Here is a 20,823-nt window from a genome sequence, read left to right as displayed (position 1 = left end):
AAGGGTGTTTATCATGATTTTACTGCGATTTGAAAATTTAGATGTTTGAATCACTTTATTTCATAAATGTTACACAGCCACACACGACAACCAGTGAATTACAGGCTTCTAACTTGGGACATGCACATTTATACATAATGTGGCGGGGTTAAACATGTAAGCGGGATTCCAATACTCTACTAACCTGGGACAGTGGTGCAACTGTACAACATAAAAAAACACTATTATAACAATCAGTTGAAAATGTCTCGAAGAGGAATGGGAACGAAACAGTTATCTCATCCTTTCCATATACAGAAACGGCACATAGTATATGCCATGTGTGTCAGCAGCTTAGTTAATAGGGTGAGGCATACACCAGATTGAAAGGGTTTGAGGATATATGTAGTAAAAATTAGAAAAAGGTGTATAAGGTTCATTCCAAAAATAACAAAACTTATTTTGGTTAGCGCTTATAACATGATATCGACTCAATGCATTCAACGACAAACAGAAATAAGTGTTTGTCTTTACGTCATAAAATATAACATGGCGTACATAATATCCATTTATTCATTGATTATTATTAACCCTTCTGTTTCATATTTATTTTAGTTTACTTTAATATAATTGACACACACATAGAGTTTTCACTCATTTATATTTACCACTTATATTATCTTCGGGTTTGTCATGGAGGCATCACAGAGGGCATCGCTCGAATTAATAAGCCAATCGTAATGCAAAGACCAACACTTCTTAGAAGTTATCAATGTTCTTCTATTTAATTATAGCTATTTTAAAACCATGAACAGCATTAATACTCAAAGGCACTTATAAGTCATCCTAAAATCCCAAGGAATTTGATATTGGAGAGTTCAATCAAATACTTTGTACATATACAGAGATATGTTTCATTCTCTTATCCCATGCATAAATAACCTTACCAGTATTTGGCACAAGTTTTTGGGAATTTTAAGTAATCAAAGGAAAGTTCCTAATCAAATGGCAAAATAAAAAATATCAAACACATCAAACGTATGAATAATAACTGCCATATTCCTGACTTGGTACAGGCATTTTCTTATGTAGACAATGGTGGATTGAACCTGTTTTTATAGCTAGCTAAACCTGTCACTTGTATGACAGTCCCATCAAATTCCTTTCCATCAATAACGCTGCGAGAACAAAACAAATAGACACAACATGCAAACAAAAACGTCAAAAATAGGGACACAGCAGTCAAAATTGGGTTATCATCTCAATCACTTTAAAAAAACAAACAAATCACCCCAAGGTTTTGTTGGGTTTCGTGTTACTTAGTCTTTAGTTTTCTATGTTGTGTCTTCTGCACTATCGTTTGTCTGTTTGTCTTTTTATTTTTAGCCATGGGGTTGTCAGTTTAATTTCTATCTATGAGTTTGACTCTCCCTCTGGTATAGTTCGTTCCTCTTTTAAGAAATATTCTAGAGTAAACGCTTAAAATAAATATTTGAATATCATGCAATCATGATCAATTCTTTGTTTCATACTGTTTACCTTATTTTGTCTGTCATTATTCATATTATTGCAGTGAGCATGAAATTCGTTTATATTTTTCTATGTCAGGTTTAAATGTATCTAAAGCAGTGATACATTTCTTTGTCCAACTAAACACACGTATATTTGGATTGCATCTATATCAGAATGTTGGATGCATATATTTAAAAATGCATGTATTGTTTTCTTTTTATTTAATAAAATTGCTTTCGTTTCCCTATTCTAGAAAGATAGCAACTAATACAAAAAGTAAATAAGTTAATGTAAAAAGATACATGAAATATTGCATATTACAACTGATATGATTGACAAAAACACCTCAATATCAATTTGCTAATCATCCCAGGCAATTAGTCCGTTTTTATCTACGGGATAACCATTAAACTGCCGACACAAGTGTGAACCTGTCAATATGAATCTCACTCAAATACTATATCCTTGCGATGTAGATCATGATTACTACTGAAACACCGAGGTAAATGATGTGTGAAATAATACACAAGGGACACTAGAGGAGACATCGTCTAAATGAATTAGCTTCTTTTCTGTATCTTTCTATCGTACGTTCCATTCTCCTTTACCTTGATTCGAAACTGTTACTTTCTTTTATTTCGAAAAACGTGGTCAGTGTTCCAAGTACATAGTGACAGTCCAGAATAGTAAATGGAATATGATATACACTACCGGAAATGCAAATCTTGATATAAAATCTATCCGCTTTGCTTCCTTCATAAATGGACGATGATCATGTGTCTCTATCTTTTTGTTGTTCGATGATTTAAACTGAAAAGAAATAAATAAAATGAACATAATGAAAATATCAACCAATATTTTGCATATTAATGTTATCAATATACTAGAGACATATTACACGTAGCGGAGATATCTCAGATATGTCTGCTATTATTAGAAGATTCTGGTATGTTCATGATCTGGACACTAACTACTCTGACGATCATCATATCAACAATCGGCATAGTCCCGATCTATTGAGATCAACTTAAGTTTTTAGTTGGATTCCTACTGTTAAATCTTTATTTTTGTTTTGTATACTACCGGTATTGTTTGTCTGTTTTTCTTTTTTTTTTACCCATAGAGTTGTCAATTTAGTTTCGATTTATGAGGTTGCATGTCTTTCTGGTATCTTTCGCCCCTCTCTTCGAATGAACGTGGTAGATTTTATCAGATCTAAAACGCGACAAACCTTCTACCTATATGATTGTCTCTGGCAATTCTAATGTATGCTTTTAACAATAGGTTAATTGATGTCACTTTTCAGTTTGCACGGGAAACAGTATTCATACATCCTACGGAAAACACATATTTTCAGTTGTTGAAAGGACGCCTTTATATGGCATACTCCCTTACATGTGTTTCAACACAACTAACCAGAACTATCCAGACTGTGAAATTATATATCTTACATTGACACGAACGCAACAATTGTTGTAGGGACTTTTTAACACCAACGCTTTTATCTCAATCGACCTACATTTGTACTTTGCAGAACTACTTTTTGAATAGGATGTATATTTTTTTATTTCTTTGTGCAATAAATGTAATTCAAACATGATTTGAACCCAAAAAAAATATATTAACGGACGCCAATATGATTTGGATTATAGCAGTGACACATGCAACTACAGAAATGTTTCAAATGTCGGAGTTTCCAGTAAATATGTTTTCCCCTCATTTTAATCAATCAACACATGAGATGAACATCTTAACAGGTACAACTTGTCGAAATATATTCAAAATAACGAAAACCGATAAAAGTCGAAAAGATAAACGTAACTACAAATAATACAGATAAATAAAAATACTTTCTAAATATTCAACGTACAAATATTTCCTCAATGATGGGACGTTTCTTCCTAGATAATACATTTACAACTGAAAACTCAACCATTGCTCCAAAAACGAATAAAATATGACATAAACTCCATATATCTATTGCCTTAATGTACGAAACTTTTGGAGCATATCTTCTAGCAGCAGATCCTTGTGACGATATCGTCAGAACTGTTACAGCACCCAACGACACACGTGCTGGAACTGCATCCGGATGTAACCAGAACGTTACCCATGACAACAGAACAATGAGTACATCAGGAATAAATACTTCTGTCATATAGTATCCTATGGCTCGGTGGAATTCTATGGTTACCTCCAAATCAGAATATTCTGATGCTAAAAGTAAAAAAAATAAGCAGTGCATTACAAATAAATTATATATACAAGTGAGTTAAACACGGTGTCTTGCATAGTGCATTTTTTTGTATACTTAAAAAAAACGAACAAACAATAAGAAAGCTGTGATCCGTTAATTTGAAAACTAGATTTCAGACAACCGAAAAGAGTTACATCCCTTTAAGAATTAACATCCTACAGACAAACCTCAAATGAAATTTGAATGTCTGGTAAATTGCTATATCTATGTACAATCATATTCAGTCATAATTTAATATATATCCAATATCTGATGAATTTACTTATATTTACTCACCTGTAAGATCATGAAAATTTGTTGATACAGAAGTTTTTGGTCCATGAATTTGATACAATGGAAGGTTAAAGTGTTGAATGTTGACCGGCTTTCTCTCTCGCCATGCATATTGAAGTCTATCAAAAGTAAGACCAACTGCAACACAAAACAACTTCTGTATACAACAGATCTGTTGACATACATGTAACACATAAGTCATTTGGATAGGGGGTCAACAATGCCGCTTATCATACCTTGACCTTTCAATTAGAACACCGATTGATGTTTCTGAACTAATTATAGTATCTTTTCTCATTACATACACTCATAATAGTGGTCTTACGGATACCTTTCACCGTTTATATTTACAACCCCTCTCCATTAGCTTCGCACGTGGAGTACTGCCATACCAGAGACTCACAATGTCAGAGGTCTCGAATTCCTTTTCAGACTGGTAGCGTCATTGATTTAGAAGCCAAACATTGCTTTTAGTGTACATTTGGTATAAGGTTTTTGATTTAAACATTGTTAACGTTTTATAAAATTTTCAGAATTTTTTCAAAACTAAATTAATATTACGCAAAAAAATAATACGCAAGGACGAATATGATGACAAGTAACTCATATTCCTTAGTTTTGCATTTTGTGTTTTAATACTTTTAAAATAGTTCTTTTATTATTATTCTAAAAAAATCTTATATTAAAAATCAGCACGAGAAAAAAAACCACTTTAATATTTCGAGGTTATTTACCACTTTCCTTATTTGGTTCAGTAAAGAGAAAACTGCTAGAATATTACATAATTATTTGCTAGACTAAGTGTCAAATTTCATTATATTGACATAAAAGGTTTCAAGTTATTCCAATCAACCTTGCTTCGCTTCGATCATTTATTTATGATTGTCTATGATTAACTATACAAAAGTACAACTCATATTGGTTTTAATAAACATTTAGAAGTTGGTAAAGCATACTGCAGACAATCTTTTTCCATGCCACCTCTTACGTCAGGGACAAAATTTAACATTTAGAGAAGGAGGAGTGCAGTATTACACTAGTGAATCATCATTCATGTTGTTCAAAAAGGCAATTACTGTCATTATTTTGCTGGAAACTGAATCTTAAATATTGATGATTGAGAAATTATCAAATTTTATATTTACAATAAGCAATGCAAAATACCGAAAATATTATGTGATGTTCATACATCCTTGAAATCTAATAAAATAATCTGGAAATAACTGCTTTTTACGAGATTTTCATTTAAAAAAAATAATAAAGAAACTGTTACCACATACATTGTTAGGTTAAACACAACTTACAGCTCTCTATAACTACTTTGCATTCTTGTTTGTCTAACGGGTAGAGGTGAAAGTCCATTGAACATGATAATTTTAAAGACAACCTGAAAAGTAAATATTGCTTTACTTCAGTTAACAGGATTTCAAGCGTATCCTTTATCTTCTTAAAATAACAAAAAAGTCAACATGCTGATAATTTTTATAGCTACTGATTAAAAACATACTTCAGACTGTACATGTCTTTGCAGTTTCGAAAAGAAGAGACCTTAAATAAGAAGTTATTTGAAAACTGTATAAGTTTGATAAGGGTTGAAATTTTCAAATCCAAAACGAAGATTTAAAAATGACACTTTTACTTTCGACGATTGCATATATGTCATATGTTGATAAAAATGTATAATCATGACAAATTCATTTTACTCCAAATTTTATATTTTTACTTTGACAAAGCGCACTATAATAGATAGTTGTTTTACTTAAGTACTTTGTAATAAGATAAATAAACAGAAGATAAATTGTTGGGAAAAATGGTGTTAACAATTGCAAATGAATTTTCTGTTTAGATTTTAAGATTTTGAAATGATGTCTAATTTGAATAGTAGCCGTACTTGTTTATCATGGACGTATCTTTCAACTGAAATGATCTTTTTTACAATAGCTGTAATAAAGTCGATGTAAATGTTAATGTGTATAATATTACATTGTTTTAATGACGCCAAAGCAATAATCCGCTATCTTTGAAATTAGAGTCCTCAAAGAGTAATATCTAATATGCATAAAAGTGCTTTGTTTGATGGCATTTGTGTGATTGATTGGAAATTTATATATGATACCGTGGGAACTCAATTAGACATGTTTTATTTAACGTTATTCCCTGTTTAGACCTTAATAGTAGCGGGTCTTGTACCTATCTTCAAATTTGGTACCGATGATAACTGATGAAGTTAATTACAGAAACTGATACGTCTTATTATGGGCTTGGAATCTAATCATATACCTTTACATTTTTTTTAGTTTCAATTTGTTCTTGATTAAACCACAATCGTCTTAGTTATCTAAAATGGTAAATGCAATCTTTGTTGGCGAAACTTTCAAATATGTTATTTGGAATCTATCATTAGTTGATTTACCTCATTGCATAGATAACCGAACCATTCTTCATTATGTGCAGATAAGTGTTTGCTTTCGAAATGTCAAGAAGCTTTCCATTCTTAGCCTGTAAAAAGAACGTGTCTGGAGTCCAAACTTTTTTAATGTCCTTCTGATCTAACTGTATCTGTTCCAAACTGCTGTCATTAAAAGTTAAACGATGATCCGTCCATTCTTGAAAAAGATCTAATGTAACTGAAAAATCCTGAAATATGACCAAATGTTTTCTTTCTATTTCTGATAATCACAAATCAGTAATATTAAAATTTTGTTCATAGATTTGAATTTGAAAATGCATTTATGTTTTCATCATTTAACATATTGATAAGCAATACAAAAACTCCAGTATTCTTAGGGACGACATCAAAACATCAATGTTGGGTAAAAAAAACTTAAATCAAATAGTTTGGGAGTTGGGAGATGGGCGTTTGTTTTGTTTATCCGTCAATGATGTTTACATATATTTATATTGATCAATCAATTTGTCCTTAATTAAATTAAAAGGAGGGTGGGGGTCAGTGAAAAAACTATGTGAATTAAGTTTATTCATCCTTCATTGCAATTTTGATGTCGTCCCTAAAGTTGTCCATGGTTCTAAGTACCCAGATTAACCTCTTGTTAAGATAATATTATGTGGTTGTATGATCCATACATGTATCTACATATCACACATGAACATATAAAAACCGATAGGAGACTGGAAAAGACGATGAAAAGTGTTATGTTCTTACCATGAAGTCGAAAGTGAATGGGACCCAAAATACAGGACGTGTACTTAATATCATTACACCATCAAATAGTTTCACGTTATTGACAAGGACGGCGGAAACGAATTAAAACGTTTAATATACTGTGGAGTCATTATTATTCATTGGGTATCAATATTCGAGGATTTCGCGGGTAAATGTAGACCACGAATTTTAATATTTAACGAGTTACAATTTTCAAAAGGATGTGTATAGACTTTGGCAAATCCGCGCAAACTAAAATAAAAAAAAAATCAAGATTTTCTCAATCTACGATAATTGTTACTCACGATAATGGATGTATCAACAATACCTATTATTTACAAAATCAAGGAATTTATAAGTTTCCAATCACATTGTTTACCTCTGATAGTTGTGCTGTTGGTCCTTCGACCGTTGGTTTATAATTATAATTTTGTTGTTATTTTCTTCTTCTTACATGAAATCTTAGCTCTTAATTACTATAACTAGCAAAATATGATGTGAATAGCCAAACAAAAAGTATCATTTTGCATATCTACTCCCATATTAAATAAACTCAACTGGTGTAAAGTATCACCGTCACTGTTTGACAACCTTTACAAATGTTAATGTTTGTCATTTGTGGTTTGAATTCGCCAAGTTTGGTGTTGGGTTATGTTTTGTCAGAAGAGATTATTTAAAGAAATATGACTCATAAACATAATGTTTATAAAAAGATCAAACTGATCATGGTGCTTTAGAATTAATAAGATAAAGACAGAAACAATTGTAATTACCATTTCCCCTTCATTAATATCAAATATTTGTGAAAAATCCAAGAATACTGTGACGATAGTTGCTTGTGATTCTTCAAGTTCTGGAAAAAGAAAAAAACGTTTTTTATTTAAACAACAAATGAGGAATTTGTATCAATGCTAACATTCATTCAAAAATTCAATCAGCAAATAGATATCACACTTTATCAATTCACCGTTTTATATTGGACACAGACAAAACAAATATAATCTTTGGTGATAATATCCAACATGTATTTATCAAAATTTGCAACACTATTGGGTAATATAATGTTTTGCAGCCGTTGAAAAGATAAGATAATTGCAATAAACTTCATTTACCATTCCCAATACTCTCTGAACACAAGAAAATATACTTATGTGTTACAAATAACGTCAATATTACATGTACTAATACAGTTATCAATCGAGTTGAAATATAATTGAAACTGCAAGATTTTTTTTATAGGTTTTTAATTTTTGACGAGTGCAGACAGTAATCATTTCTGCATCATTTATTTTATAGTTCGTGAATAGACAATTGTGTTCTTAATATAGGTAACTATATGAGACATTTAAATATGCATTGATTTTTTTTTCTCTTTTGGCAAATCAGCATTTAGTGGACAATTTGTTTGACTGTGTGGGATTTCTAAATATACACCCACATCTGCAATAGCCCATGCTTATTTGAAAGGCGGAAAACACCAAATGGTTATTCAAACTAATAATTCTGTAGACGAAAATGAAAATTAATCCTTGGATACTTAGATTTCATGAATGGTGTTTAGACGCCATACTGCAAAGTATTGTCTGTGTTTATTATTCGTTTACTCTTTTTATCTTTGCAGAACCTGTACAAATAATTTATTTTCATGTTTGTTCCTCGTCCTGATTATGACCGAAATATGTACCACTGGAGAAATATTCCTTGGTAATTTGTATTTCTTTACATATGTTTTATCGTGGGTTTTTTTCTATGTTGTGATGTTATACTATTGTTTCTGAAAAGGGAGAAGGTTTGATGCCATTAAAACGTTTAATTCCGCTGCAAATGTTTGCACCTGTCCAAAGTAAGAAATCTGATGTACAGTAGTTGTCGTTTGTTAATGTAATTTATTAGTGTTTCTCGTTTTTTTTTTTTATATAAATTAGACTGTTTGTTTTCCCGTTTGAATCATTTCACACTAGTAATTTTGTGGCCCTTTATAGTTTGTTCTTTGGTGTGAGCCAAGGCTCCGTGCTGAAAACCGTACCTTGATCTATAATGGTTTACTTTTATAAATTGTTATTTGGATGGATAGTCGTCTCATTGGCACTCATACCATATCATCCTATATCTTTATCTTATAACTTACTGCCGTAATCAACTCCTGGTGGAACTCGTTGGTCGTAGGATGAATTCAACATAGAATCCAAAGTTGTTTGTCTAAAACAGATTCAATAAAAGGATTATTCCCATTCAATATATAATAACGATCTTTAATTTACTGTTCAAATCCCTACCTCCGAGAATCGTAACATTTCATGCAATTATAATCTTTAACTGTTCCCGTAAATATGTAAAAAATTCAAAAGTGTAAATGAAAAAGAAAGCTTATTTTGTAAATAGACCCATCATAGATACAAGGACTGAATTTTGTATATACGCCAGACGCGCGTTTCGTCTACAAAGGACTCATCAGTGACGGCCGAATACAAAACAATTAAAAAGGCCAAATAAAGTAGGAAGTTAAAGAGCATTCAGGACCAAAATTCCTAAAAGTTTTGCCAAATACAGCTATGGAAATCAATGCCTTAGGTAGAAAAGCCTTAGTTTTTCAAAAATTTAAAATTTTGTAACCAGATATATTTATAAATTTAACCATATCAATGATAATTCATGTCAACACAAAAAGTGTCATGTGTTTGAACCGCTTTTCTAGATAAACCTCCACCAGGAACACTCAAACTGAAATAGTTTGAAGCTAGGCCAGTATAAATCGTAGAAACGTTAGAATCAAAATAGTTAAGGTCATGTTTTATAAAACAAGTGTGAACACATAGCCAACCGTTAGAATATATCTATATATGCTTTTGATTTGATTACAATAGGCTTGTCTATCAAAGTCTGATTTATCTTTTTTTAAACGAAGAATGATTACTGAATGGACGTCTGTTTTTAACGTGTATGCATGAGGAGTTTTACATGTCTAGAATGATTAATTACATTTCTTATATCTCATTGATATTTAAAATAGCATCGTTTTAAATTTGTTTTCAAAGAGTAATTCCCAATGAGTTTCGAAGAGAGATATCACGTTACTTACTCTAAGGAGGCTCCACATGTAAAAGTAAAGTGACTGATGAACAAAACGATTGAATACATCACTAACAGTAATGTCCGTATTTTGCAAATAATCCTCTCCAAACTGTATTCCAGAAACCCAATCAACAAGTTAAACTCTTCATGAATTAGTAATCAAGACCTTGCCTACTGCAATACCTGAAATGCAAAAAAAGTAACAGCTGATTAAATCATATCTTGTTTACCCCAAACATAGATTGATTTAACTGCATCTCGTAAAACCCATCGGAAATTTGGTCATCAACTTTCATAAACTGCGTCCTTCATTTGGTCTCTGAGATATTTAGATTTCAGCGTCACGTTTGGAGACTCCGAAGAGTTATACAGCCCTCGCACGGCTGGCTTGGTGCCCAAAGGCGTTTGGTGAGCATTTAAATTTTCTGCAGTGTGTCAGGAACAGGTGGAAGACGCCATGGTGGTAGGTTGCCATCTTGGTTTTGCTGATTTGTATTTTGTTTATATACTATTTTGATGTTGTTTTACAGTTCGATACTCCACAACGGCTGCTTTCAGGGTAAGGTTGATCAGCTAGGCAGTCGGCTAACCACTACGATGTGTTGTTGGTAAATAAATCATTGACTCTGTAGTAGATGACTGCAATTGTTCATTTAAAAATTGCAAAAATACGTAACAATAGTCCTCGGACGTCTGGGCAGCATGTGACACTCACCCATCCAGAATGGGTTTCAGAGTGTCGCTGACGCGGGTCTACTGTGAGGGACGTCTCACGGCCACTAGTTTTTCGATGAAGCATCTGAGCAGGGTAACAGGTTGTAGCCAACGGGTAGTGAGGAGATGATTCAGCACTTCTTTTCAGCTGTAAGGACTGAGACGTGATATGTTAATAGATTGTTGATGACGGAAAGTATTTATAATCGGAGTAACGTTTTGTACAGGACGTTACCTCTAATAGGGTATTACTTTTTATTGTACTGTGGTCGCTTCGACCACTGACATAGCCAGGCATTACATATTGCAAATATTTTTCGGATGGAAACAGTACTAATTTGCGGTAATTTCTTCGATCTGAAAGTTTCTATAAATTTGTTTCTTTATATGCTTCGTGTGTGCCTATTCTATCAGACCTATCTTTTATCCTCTTTTGATTAGTTTGTCTATAGACTTTTCTAGTTACGTAACAAGCACAGCAATCTCCTCTGGTGTTTCATCCTTACCACCGTCTGGAAAATATTAAATGCGTAAAAGGTCCTGGCAACTTTACTATTTCACTGTATCAAATCATTACTAAGTTTTTTATGCTCTTGGGTAAGTGTATACATTTTTTGATTGTATTTATTGATTATAGCATCTTTCAACTTCATTTCGATATGTGTAAAATATTGTCGTAACAGGGAATATGAAAATATGAAACAAGAACGGTTATACTGGCTGGCACGGGGGAATGTTTTTTTATTGACGTATCAGTGCGAAAGGGCGACATACATTAGTCGTAATCGTTTGTTCATGACACAATGTAGATTTTGTTAAGTACATGTTGATCTAATGTCTCTTCGTATTTGAATTGATAGTTCATGGGTCTGCATGAACCTTAGGTTAAGGCACCTTTTTGTAAATAGCTATATAGTGCTGTTGTTGTTGTTAATAGTATTTCTTATATGTACACAGGTGTGAGAGGTACCTCTAGGTCAACTTGTTATAATGAGTTATTACAATGTATTTGTTAATTCAGTAAAACTCTCATGAAAGAAATGTAGTGTCCAACAAACGAATTACAACTACCCATTTCGATTCTTAAATATATACAAACTTCTTAAATATCATACTGAATTCACATTTAGAGTCTTGAGTTACGTTTTTTGGTCGGAACCACAGATGATAGGTAAATTTTATAACAAGTTAGAATTTGGTACCGCTTTAGTAATTTAATTCGAATATATCAGATAAAGAAAGTTGATATATATTCAATTCTAAAAAGTTGAAATACTTCTTTATCTAATGAAAATTACGCTCATAGTTTTAAATTATAAAATTCTACGAACCGTTGAAAATATCTTGCCAGTATTGGGTCATTTTTCTAGTTCCAGCTTCAATCTTTAACAGAAATTTCCAACCCTCTGTGCGCATCAAAATGTGATAAATTTATATAAAAAAAGATAATTTTCACTTGAAACGTGTGATTGTTTTGCTCATAATAGAAGAAAAAACATATCTGTCTCTTCTAAATACTCTGCACATTCAACATGGTGAATAGTCTGACAAGTTGCGCATGCTTTCAAACAGGTAACAACCAATATGTTGAATGATTTATTTCGAAGTTTTGATGACATGAGACAGGAATATATCTAAACATTTTGCTATGACGTTATCTTTAGGTAGTTTGTACCTATTAATATACAGGAAATGACTATTTCATACAATCTTTGGTGACGAACTGTATTAGCTAATTATGATATCCTGTCTTACTAGAGATTCCTGTTGGTTTTTGTAGGGTTTTACTCCTTTCTTTGGCTACCAGGATATTTGATATATATATTTCTTGTATGCGAAGAGTCAAACTTCTTTTCGTCTTGTTTGTAACTTTTCCGTTCTATTTCAGTTATCATATTGCAGACACTAGATATGTTTCTATGGTGCAGCCGAAGTATTTAGTCTATGTTTCATGCTCCTGAAATATGATAGTTTTGTAGTCTTACTTGATTGGATTTTTCGTTTGTGCGGACGCTGCATATTTCATGGTAGAACTTTATTTTCGAATGTTTTATCTATTTTGCCAGTTCGTCCAGGTCTTTTTGGAATTGATGGAAGTGTGAGGAAATTGTAAAATAGCCCACTGTATCGTCTGCAAATAGTCTGACTATTGAGTGAACATCTTCTGGTACGTTGTTAATGTGGAAAAGAATGAGAAAAGGTATCTCCGTTACCGAATTGTACATCGTCTTAACTATAGCGTTTCCTAAATGACCTATTAAATAGTCATTGAAAATTTCGCAATCGTGAAGCTGGATAAGCCAATCATACTAACCCATCTTTCCGATCACTAACTCATATCACAATCCGTGCTTTGTAATACGATAAATATCTCGTTATGGCAAAAAAAGATAGTTTGCCACATCCATAATAGAAAGTTAAGTATCTCTTTAATATAATTTATATATGTGGTTAAGACAGCTGTTTTTTAACATTGAACAGTTATTTCGGGATGGAGTAATTTTATATACCCTTCCACACATTTGCGGGATTTGGGAAATATTCATTGTCTCGTTACAAATAAAATTGCTATTATAGCTCTTTGATAACTGTATAATAAAATAACGTTGACTCAATTTAATCAGAACCATGCACCATACATGAGGAATTTAGAAATACAAACATGTAATAGTCTTTGGAACTTAAACGGGGGTAGTTAATTGAGTGTGTAAAGAAATACGTGTACAAAATTAATACTGTACAGACAAATAGGTTCGGTGTTTTTTGGAGATGTTATTTAGTTGAATAAGTCAGATTTACCAAGACCATTATAAATATTGTCATACATTACATGCATTTCTTATATGCGTAGTTCAATCGAAGTTCAATAGATGTTGCCTTGCAATACTTAATAAAGATTTATACCATCGTTTGATATACAAACTTCCTTCGATTCTCTAGGGAAACGAACCCGGACAAGAGCAGTATATAGAGATTATTCCGATCTTCAAGTTTTGATGAAAACAAGAAGATAGTAATTATATAGTTTTGTCACATGAAGATACAAATACCACAGAGACTGGGATAAGAAATGAAGACACGTCTTTAAGAATGAGTTAATGAAGACACGTCTTTAAGAATGAGTTATAGTTAACAAATCGATGTGTCTGATGTACAAAAGTGATAACTGTATTTCCAATTTACTCAAAGATAGTATATTACATTGAAATTAGTATTTATTGGAAAAAAATAGATTTCACTCTACTGATTATTCACATTAAATTCCTTTTTTGTATCAGAAAATAGTTTGTTAAACTGAACATATTGAAAATCATACGATATAAGAAATGTGATTTTGTTACCCATTTGAGAAGAAATGAAGAAAACGTGTCTAACACACAAGTTTATCATTTGCAATGTGAAAAAACAAATTTTAATAACACGTAAAAAAATAACAATGTGTAATAAGTTTTTAAAATGAAGCGGAAACGTTAAGCGATTATAATTTGTCAATAAAATACTTCTTAAACTAAACACTTACTTGTAAACGCCGAGATAATTCCATCTATAATATCTGTATCGATTTTCCTGTCATCTGCCTGGCGGTAGTCAAATAAAATTATTCTACATTCAGAAAAACAGAAAAAATACCGAAAATCTATGTTTTAATGTCAGAATCACATGATAAAATCTCAAAAACACAGTATTTCGAATTACTATTCATGATAAATAATAAATGAATTCAACGCTAAGTACTATAGTAACATTAAAAGGCAATCGCCTGAATAGGTTTAGTAAGAAATGAATGTATAGATCGTATGTATATATTGTCTTCAACTTCACCAGGTTAGGAAAATGTCGCGTTCAGATGGGGGGGGGGGACAAGGAACACCGAAACATGTAGGTTACGTGCAGCTACCAGAAAATAAGACGAATGCAATTCATCTTATTTGAAATTCTTTTTTTAACCTTTTAAAAATTGTCAAAAATATTGTACGGGGAAAAGATGCAACTTCAGGTTTATTTGATTAATACTTCATGGTTTGTCTTACTATTACTATCATCTATTAGGTGTAAAGTATCAATAACTTATAAATGACAAAAATATGTCATTCAGTGATAACTTTGCCTGTTAATTTCATTAATTCATTTTTTGCTGAAGTTTAAAATTACTGTACGTGACATTAATAATCAATACACACAGAATCAGGGTGAAAGTTTAAAATAAGTAAGAGAAAAGAAAATCTACATGATCTATACATGCTATATAAATTCCATGTGTTTTAGTTTTTAAATTAAAATTTATCATAACAGTTAGTGTACTATTCCTTCATAGAATCAATCAATACTATCCAATTTCAACAGTTTTTTTTTATCGTCACGGGTGTTTCCGCGCACTTGCTTTGTGTTGATTTCTGAAATATCGACGAGAGATTTATTGATTTAGGTCATTGCATATGGAAAAACTATTGATGTTTTTGATTACAGGAATCCAATTGTATAAAATATCTGAAAATTTTGATGATTTAAATATGAAGAATTTTCTTTTAAATGAAATCATTATACACGTGTTGTACAGTGCACCATATCATGTTAAGTACTTAACGCATTTTTAACATTCTTTTTTATAATTTTAAATAGGATCATGTGATTTAAACAATTATTTTATTATAAAATCATTGTCAATATAACGGAATATTATTTGTCATACACGTGAGAGGTTCAGCTTCCTTTAAAAGCATTTTAATACAGGAAGGAATATGACAGTTGTTATCTATTCTTTTTATGTGTATGGGGTTTTTTTTGCTATTTGATTAGTGACTTTTTGTTTTGAATTATTCTCGGAGTTCATGTTTTTTTTATGATTTTGCATTTTACTGACTTCATAATAAACAGTGTAACCGTTGTGTGTGTACCTTTGAGTTTTTGTTGGTAGTTAGAGTTAAAACATTTTTTATCATTGACTATATTATTTTGATTAATTGAGTTGTGGTGTTGGTTGTAATTATACACGTGCTCGATATTACTTCGTACAACATGTTCAAAAGATGAACTTGAAGGAGATAAGTAACTTCATAAGAAAGAGTTAGAAGAAAATTAAGAAGAAAATTAAGAAGCGAAGAAAGAAAGAAATAACCTTACCCCTGTATATTGTGACGTGGTTTGTCTGTTTTCTCTATTCGAGCATATCGATAACAATCCCCAAAATACAATGAGTGAAAGTTAAAACGTATTGTTATTAGTAGGAGGAAAGCTTGGAGTTAAAACTATTTTATCAAAAGTATCATACACTTCATAGATATCGCCTGTGTTTGATATGGAAATGTGATATTTTCAAAGTTGTAAAACTTTTTGCGAACGATCATCTATATTAACTAGCTTTTGAGTTGTACAAACACGCGCAAAGTTGAACAAACTGAGAACTGTAAACTCCATAATTTGAAGAAATTTCAATGAGTTAAAACATTATATTCGCAAGGAAATGAAAATGCACAATATAAAAGAACAAGTTTGTTGTTTGCAGGAATGGAGACGTCCTTATATATACAAAAATGAAAGTGAAATAGTTGAACGCGTTTAACAGCCAATTTGGTATAATTTGAGAATAACAATATAAAAAATAATCAAACAACACGTTATAAACAATCAGAATATATCAAAGTCGACAATTTGAAAGCAAATGCTATTTGAGAACTAAAACAGTTGAGGAACTATATGACTGAAAAGGACATAAACAATTAAAAGTTTAGTGAACGATCAAATGGAAAATAATGATCTACAAATCATCATGCGGTTCGTCATTGCAGATTGTATTGGAACCGTTTTGAAGTAGAAATAATCCATAAAAAGATAGAATAAAGATAAAAATGTATTCATTACTGATACGTGAATTACAAATCCAACGTCATGTCATTCTTAATTGAAAGTTGACTAATGTTGGATAGATGGCTCGATTTTAAAAGCACGTAAACAAAGTTTTTGTACGTAACAGATGATGAACATGCAGTTACAATTACGTTACTTACATTGTCGATCATGTCATAATTCCAATTGCTTTCAGTAGTCAAGAACAGTCATTAATGTATAGCATGCTAATTATCTAACGTTATGATTATATAATTTGGATCCTGTCTATTTGTGAGGGATGAAAACTATTAAGATGTGTACGTTGTATTATATACGAGGATGAATTGTATACTGGTAATATTTGTTTATAATTTGATTTCTGAATGCTTACATATTTACTTGTATACAGATAATAAGATAAGCTAAAATTGCCACTGATACAACTCTCAACAAGAGACGTTATCAACTAGAGGTAATGATACAGCCGGTAATACTGAGAACCTCATACCGCATATGTAGATAAAGCTCCCGACGTATCATTCTGACTTTGGGCAAGTTGACGTAGTCAGAAAACAAACACGATTTGCTGGATTCTACTTTGATCTAATTTTTTCAGTGTGAATTGTTTATTTTTGTAATTATTTAAACACTTGCAGATGATAAGTCAAAGTTGTGTTCCTATTTATTTTTATTGGTTTCTGGTTCATACATATCTGACACTTTCATATTGTTTGATTGCTTACTTATGACATATTCGCTACATTACCTTGTATTTCAAACAGCATGAACCTTATTGTTCTACAGAGAAGTCTCCTGTTTTTCTTGTGATACGCACCGTGTTACTCCTATTCATAAACGATATAACACAGTAGCTAAATACGTGTTATTGACAACTTATATATACTCATCCGTGAAAAATGGAATAACAGATCTCTTAAATGGTGCTTTCCTGTCAATAATGTTGTTGTACTTTTAATTGCGATACGTTTAACTGAAAATAGACGACCTTAAATTGTGGTTTTCATTTCCCTTGTGGTGTTAGACCACTTCAGCTCCTCGCTTACAATATATACATCATTGGAATTCATAAATATTGAATGTAAGTTTATCTTTAAAATCGATTTGGGACGCAGCATAGCCGACAATTCACGAAGAGCAAAAAGTGTTAGATGCTATTTTAATCGGACAAAAAATTTACAAATTTGATTTAGACAAATATGCAATATTTATATCAACACATAAAAGCCTCATGTTGGTGGATCATATTTAAAATATCGAAGTATTGATTACTTCTTAAAGTATGCACTGTTTGTGTTGTAACGTCAGTTATGGTTAAATGTTCAATAATTATTAACAGTTAATTTAAGAAGTAACTTTGGCTGACATCTACACACGATCGAGAAAGGGTTTGTGTCTAGGTGTTTTATTTTATCATTAGTTAATTTTGATTAAAACACTTTTTGGATCCTAGTTTTCGACCAAGGAATTCCTCAAGCTTTTACGTTCGAAAAATGCACAAATTCCTCGTATTTTGACAATATCTCTTACTTGTGTTGATTTTGAAGTCAAGAATGAACGATTATTGAGAGATTATTTTCAGAATCAAAGTAAAGTTTTTGAAATTGGTATATTTTAGAACCAAATTTTACGATAAAGTTAAAATTTATGGCCATATATTGAAATAGTTTTCCTTACAGTTTGGCATAGAAGTTTTTATTTGTTTTGTTTTTTTAACTTTTATCGACATGCAACAATGGAAAAAAATATATCATTATAGAATATACACTCGTGTTAGCAATATAGTTTCTTTCGATACTGTGAGACATAAAAAAAACGATAGCTTAATGTTATATTATTGTGATCTGACAAAAATGGTGACATTTAAACTGTAATATGACGGAATGCTCGGTAAAATGTACTGTAGTATGCATATGTAAAGAGATGTGTAGTGTGTGACTAAGTCTACCTTCTTTACATGGTTGTCATTTGATATCCCTGAATTGTTTTTTTTTATCTAAATTACAGACAACCAAATGCATTTTCTTTCTTGATTTCAAAACTAGCTTCAATGTTACCAAGAACTACTTACGGAAGACATTTCCCAAATGTTGTGTAATTCTGAGGAAAACTTCTTCAACCGTAATGGTTAACATGAAATCATTATGGTTTTCAAATATGTTGTCCAGATTACAAGTAAAATTATTAAATTTGTTTACCTTAAAAATTAGCCCTCCTAGGTAGAGTGTTGCAGACAAATAATGGACAATTATGTCTTAAATCTTAGTATTCCATGCGACCGTTGGTTATTTTTTTATTGCAATAATTATACTATGACTACGATTTGTATTTTTACACTAAAATAAGTTTGCAAAGTTGATAATGTAATTTTTAAAAGAACTCAAGGCTAATAACGTGTAAATATGACAATATTCAGAAAAATGGTTAATGAGACGGAAGCATAGGCATATTTGCGTTTTCAATTTCCCATTGCAATGGCTAGGGGGAAGTCAATACGGCTGCTATGTAAATTAGAAAAGTGATAACTATTCTGCCATATGCATGATATAAAATACAATTACTTCCTTGAATAAGTTCAATGTTTAATTGATTTCCATCGTAGGTTTATGAAGAGCTCTACACTATCTTATATCCATTGAAACGAACAGCTCAAGATAGTTCATGTTAAGAATCCGTAGGAATAGTTGAAAATTTCGATCCCCAATTGTTTTCGCAATACGAGTTTCCAAACTATGTGCGATTTAAAGGAAGATGAATTGATTTTTTTTTTGCAATGTAAATAAGGTATAACAATTCTACCGTCAGATATATACTAATAGTTGTATTATTTACCCCCATTATCAAACTAGTGTGACACCATCTTATCTTATGAAGTGTTCAATAACATAGAATCTAGTTTCTAGTCTAGAAAAGTTGACTATTAAGCATAAAATATAGTATTTAATTACAAATTATAACAAGTAGGATTAAAAAAAATATCTTTTAAACGTTTGGTTGTCTTTCTTTCACCTAGTTCATGTAATTTATCTTTCGTTGACTTATCCATCGAGATTGAATTCTGTCCCACTTTTTTGTAAATATTCACAAAGTCTTCGAATGGTTCTCATATAAACATTCATAATTATAAAGTTTTTAGACCAAGCGATCTTTTAGTGAAAATGGTGTTCTCACTGTTTTTTAATTTTTGAAAATTGTGTGTAATGCTGTTTTAAGATTGTGTGTATTGCTGTGTTAAAATTGTGTGTAATGCTGTGTTAAAATTGTGTAATGCTGTGTTAAAATTGTGTGTAATGCTGTTTTAAAATTGTGTGTAATGATGTGTTAAAATTGTGTGTAATGCTGTTTTAAAATTGTGTGTAATGCTATGTTAAAATTGTGTGTAATGCTGTGTTAAAATTATGTGTAATGCTGTGTTAAAATTGAGATATGAAGCTGTTAATATCAAATGTTGAATTGTTTTTGAAAAGCCTAGTGCAAGTTACATGTTTGAAAGACTTGATCATTATGTAAGTCCATCAGTGATCATATATTACGTTATTGATCTACCAATGTTAAAGAAGAAAACTTTTTTTGTTTTTTTTTAAATTAAACACTATAAGGTATGGGGCAAATCATTTTTTTTTTCTAAGTGAAGATCAAAATATTTTTGAAAGAAAAACCATAACACCTTCATTTTGAAAACGTACCATATACAGGATACCAGTCTGATATAAAAAAAAAAAAAAAAGGATTTTCTTACCCCAGGAGTAGATTACCTTAGCCGTATTTGGCACAACTTTTTGGAATTTTGGGTCTTCAATGCTCTTCAACTTTGTATTTATTTGGCTTTTTTAACTATTTTGATATGAGCGTCACTGATGAGTCTTATGTAGACGAAACGCGCGTCTGGCGTATAAAATTATAATCCTGGTACTTTTGATAACTATAAAGACACAGTCTACAGACACAGTGATTGCAGTACTTCAAAATGTTATCAATAATCAACCTAAAATAGCTTTACATTGTATTT

At 31.4% G+C, this 20,823-nt stretch overlaps 1 protein-coding gene across 1 annotated transcript; it reads right to left on the bottom strand.

Annotated features, from left to right (window-relative positions):
• Positions 1-1,731: 1,731 nt before the first annotated feature.
• LOC134696219 (glycine receptor subunit alpha-2-like) lies at positions 1,732-17,018 on the bottom strand. Its single transcript, XM_063557897.1, has 9 exons — positions 16,976-17,018; positions 10,264-10,439; positions 9,313-9,383; positions 7,958-8,037; positions 6,435-6,658; positions 5,326-5,408; positions 4,025-4,159; positions 3,362-3,708; positions 1,732-2,301 (listed from the first exon to the last, which is right to left on the bottom strand). The coding sequence occupies exons 2-9, from the start codon at positions 10,320-10,322 to the stop codon at positions 2,143-2,145; spliced, it is 1,158 nt and encodes a 385-aa protein (XP_063413967.1). The 5' UTR covers positions 10,323-10,439; positions 16,976-17,018; the 3' UTR covers positions 1,732-2,142.
• Between the last annotated feature and the right edge of the window lie 3,805 nt (positions 17,019-20,823).

This window comes from Mytilus trossulus, chromosome 14 (genome assembly GCF_036588685.1).
Source record: "Mytilus trossulus isolate FHL-02 chromosome 14, PNRI_Mtr1.1.1.hap1, whole genome shotgun sequence".
Classification (NCBI taxonomy): Eukaryota; Metazoa; Mollusca; class Bivalvia; order Mytilida; family Mytilidae; genus Mytilus; species Mytilus trossulus.
This window is presented reverse-complemented; position numbering and strand designations above follow the sequence as displayed.

Excerpts from the sequence above, each read along its gene's own strand:
- LOC134696219 (XM_063557897.1), bottom strand. The coding sequence starts at position 10,322 with ATGTATTCAATCGTTTTGTTCATCAGTCACTTTACTTTTACATGTGGA. Across the intron at positions 5,409-6,434 it reads TCGGTTATCTATGCAATGAG|GTTGTCTTTAAAATTATCAT; the intron begins GTAAATCAACTA and ends TTTACTTTTCAG. Across the intron at positions 2,302-3,361 it reads CCATCATTGAGGAAATATTT|TTTAAATCATCGAACAACAA; the intron begins GTACGTTGAATA and ends ATTTCTTTTCAG.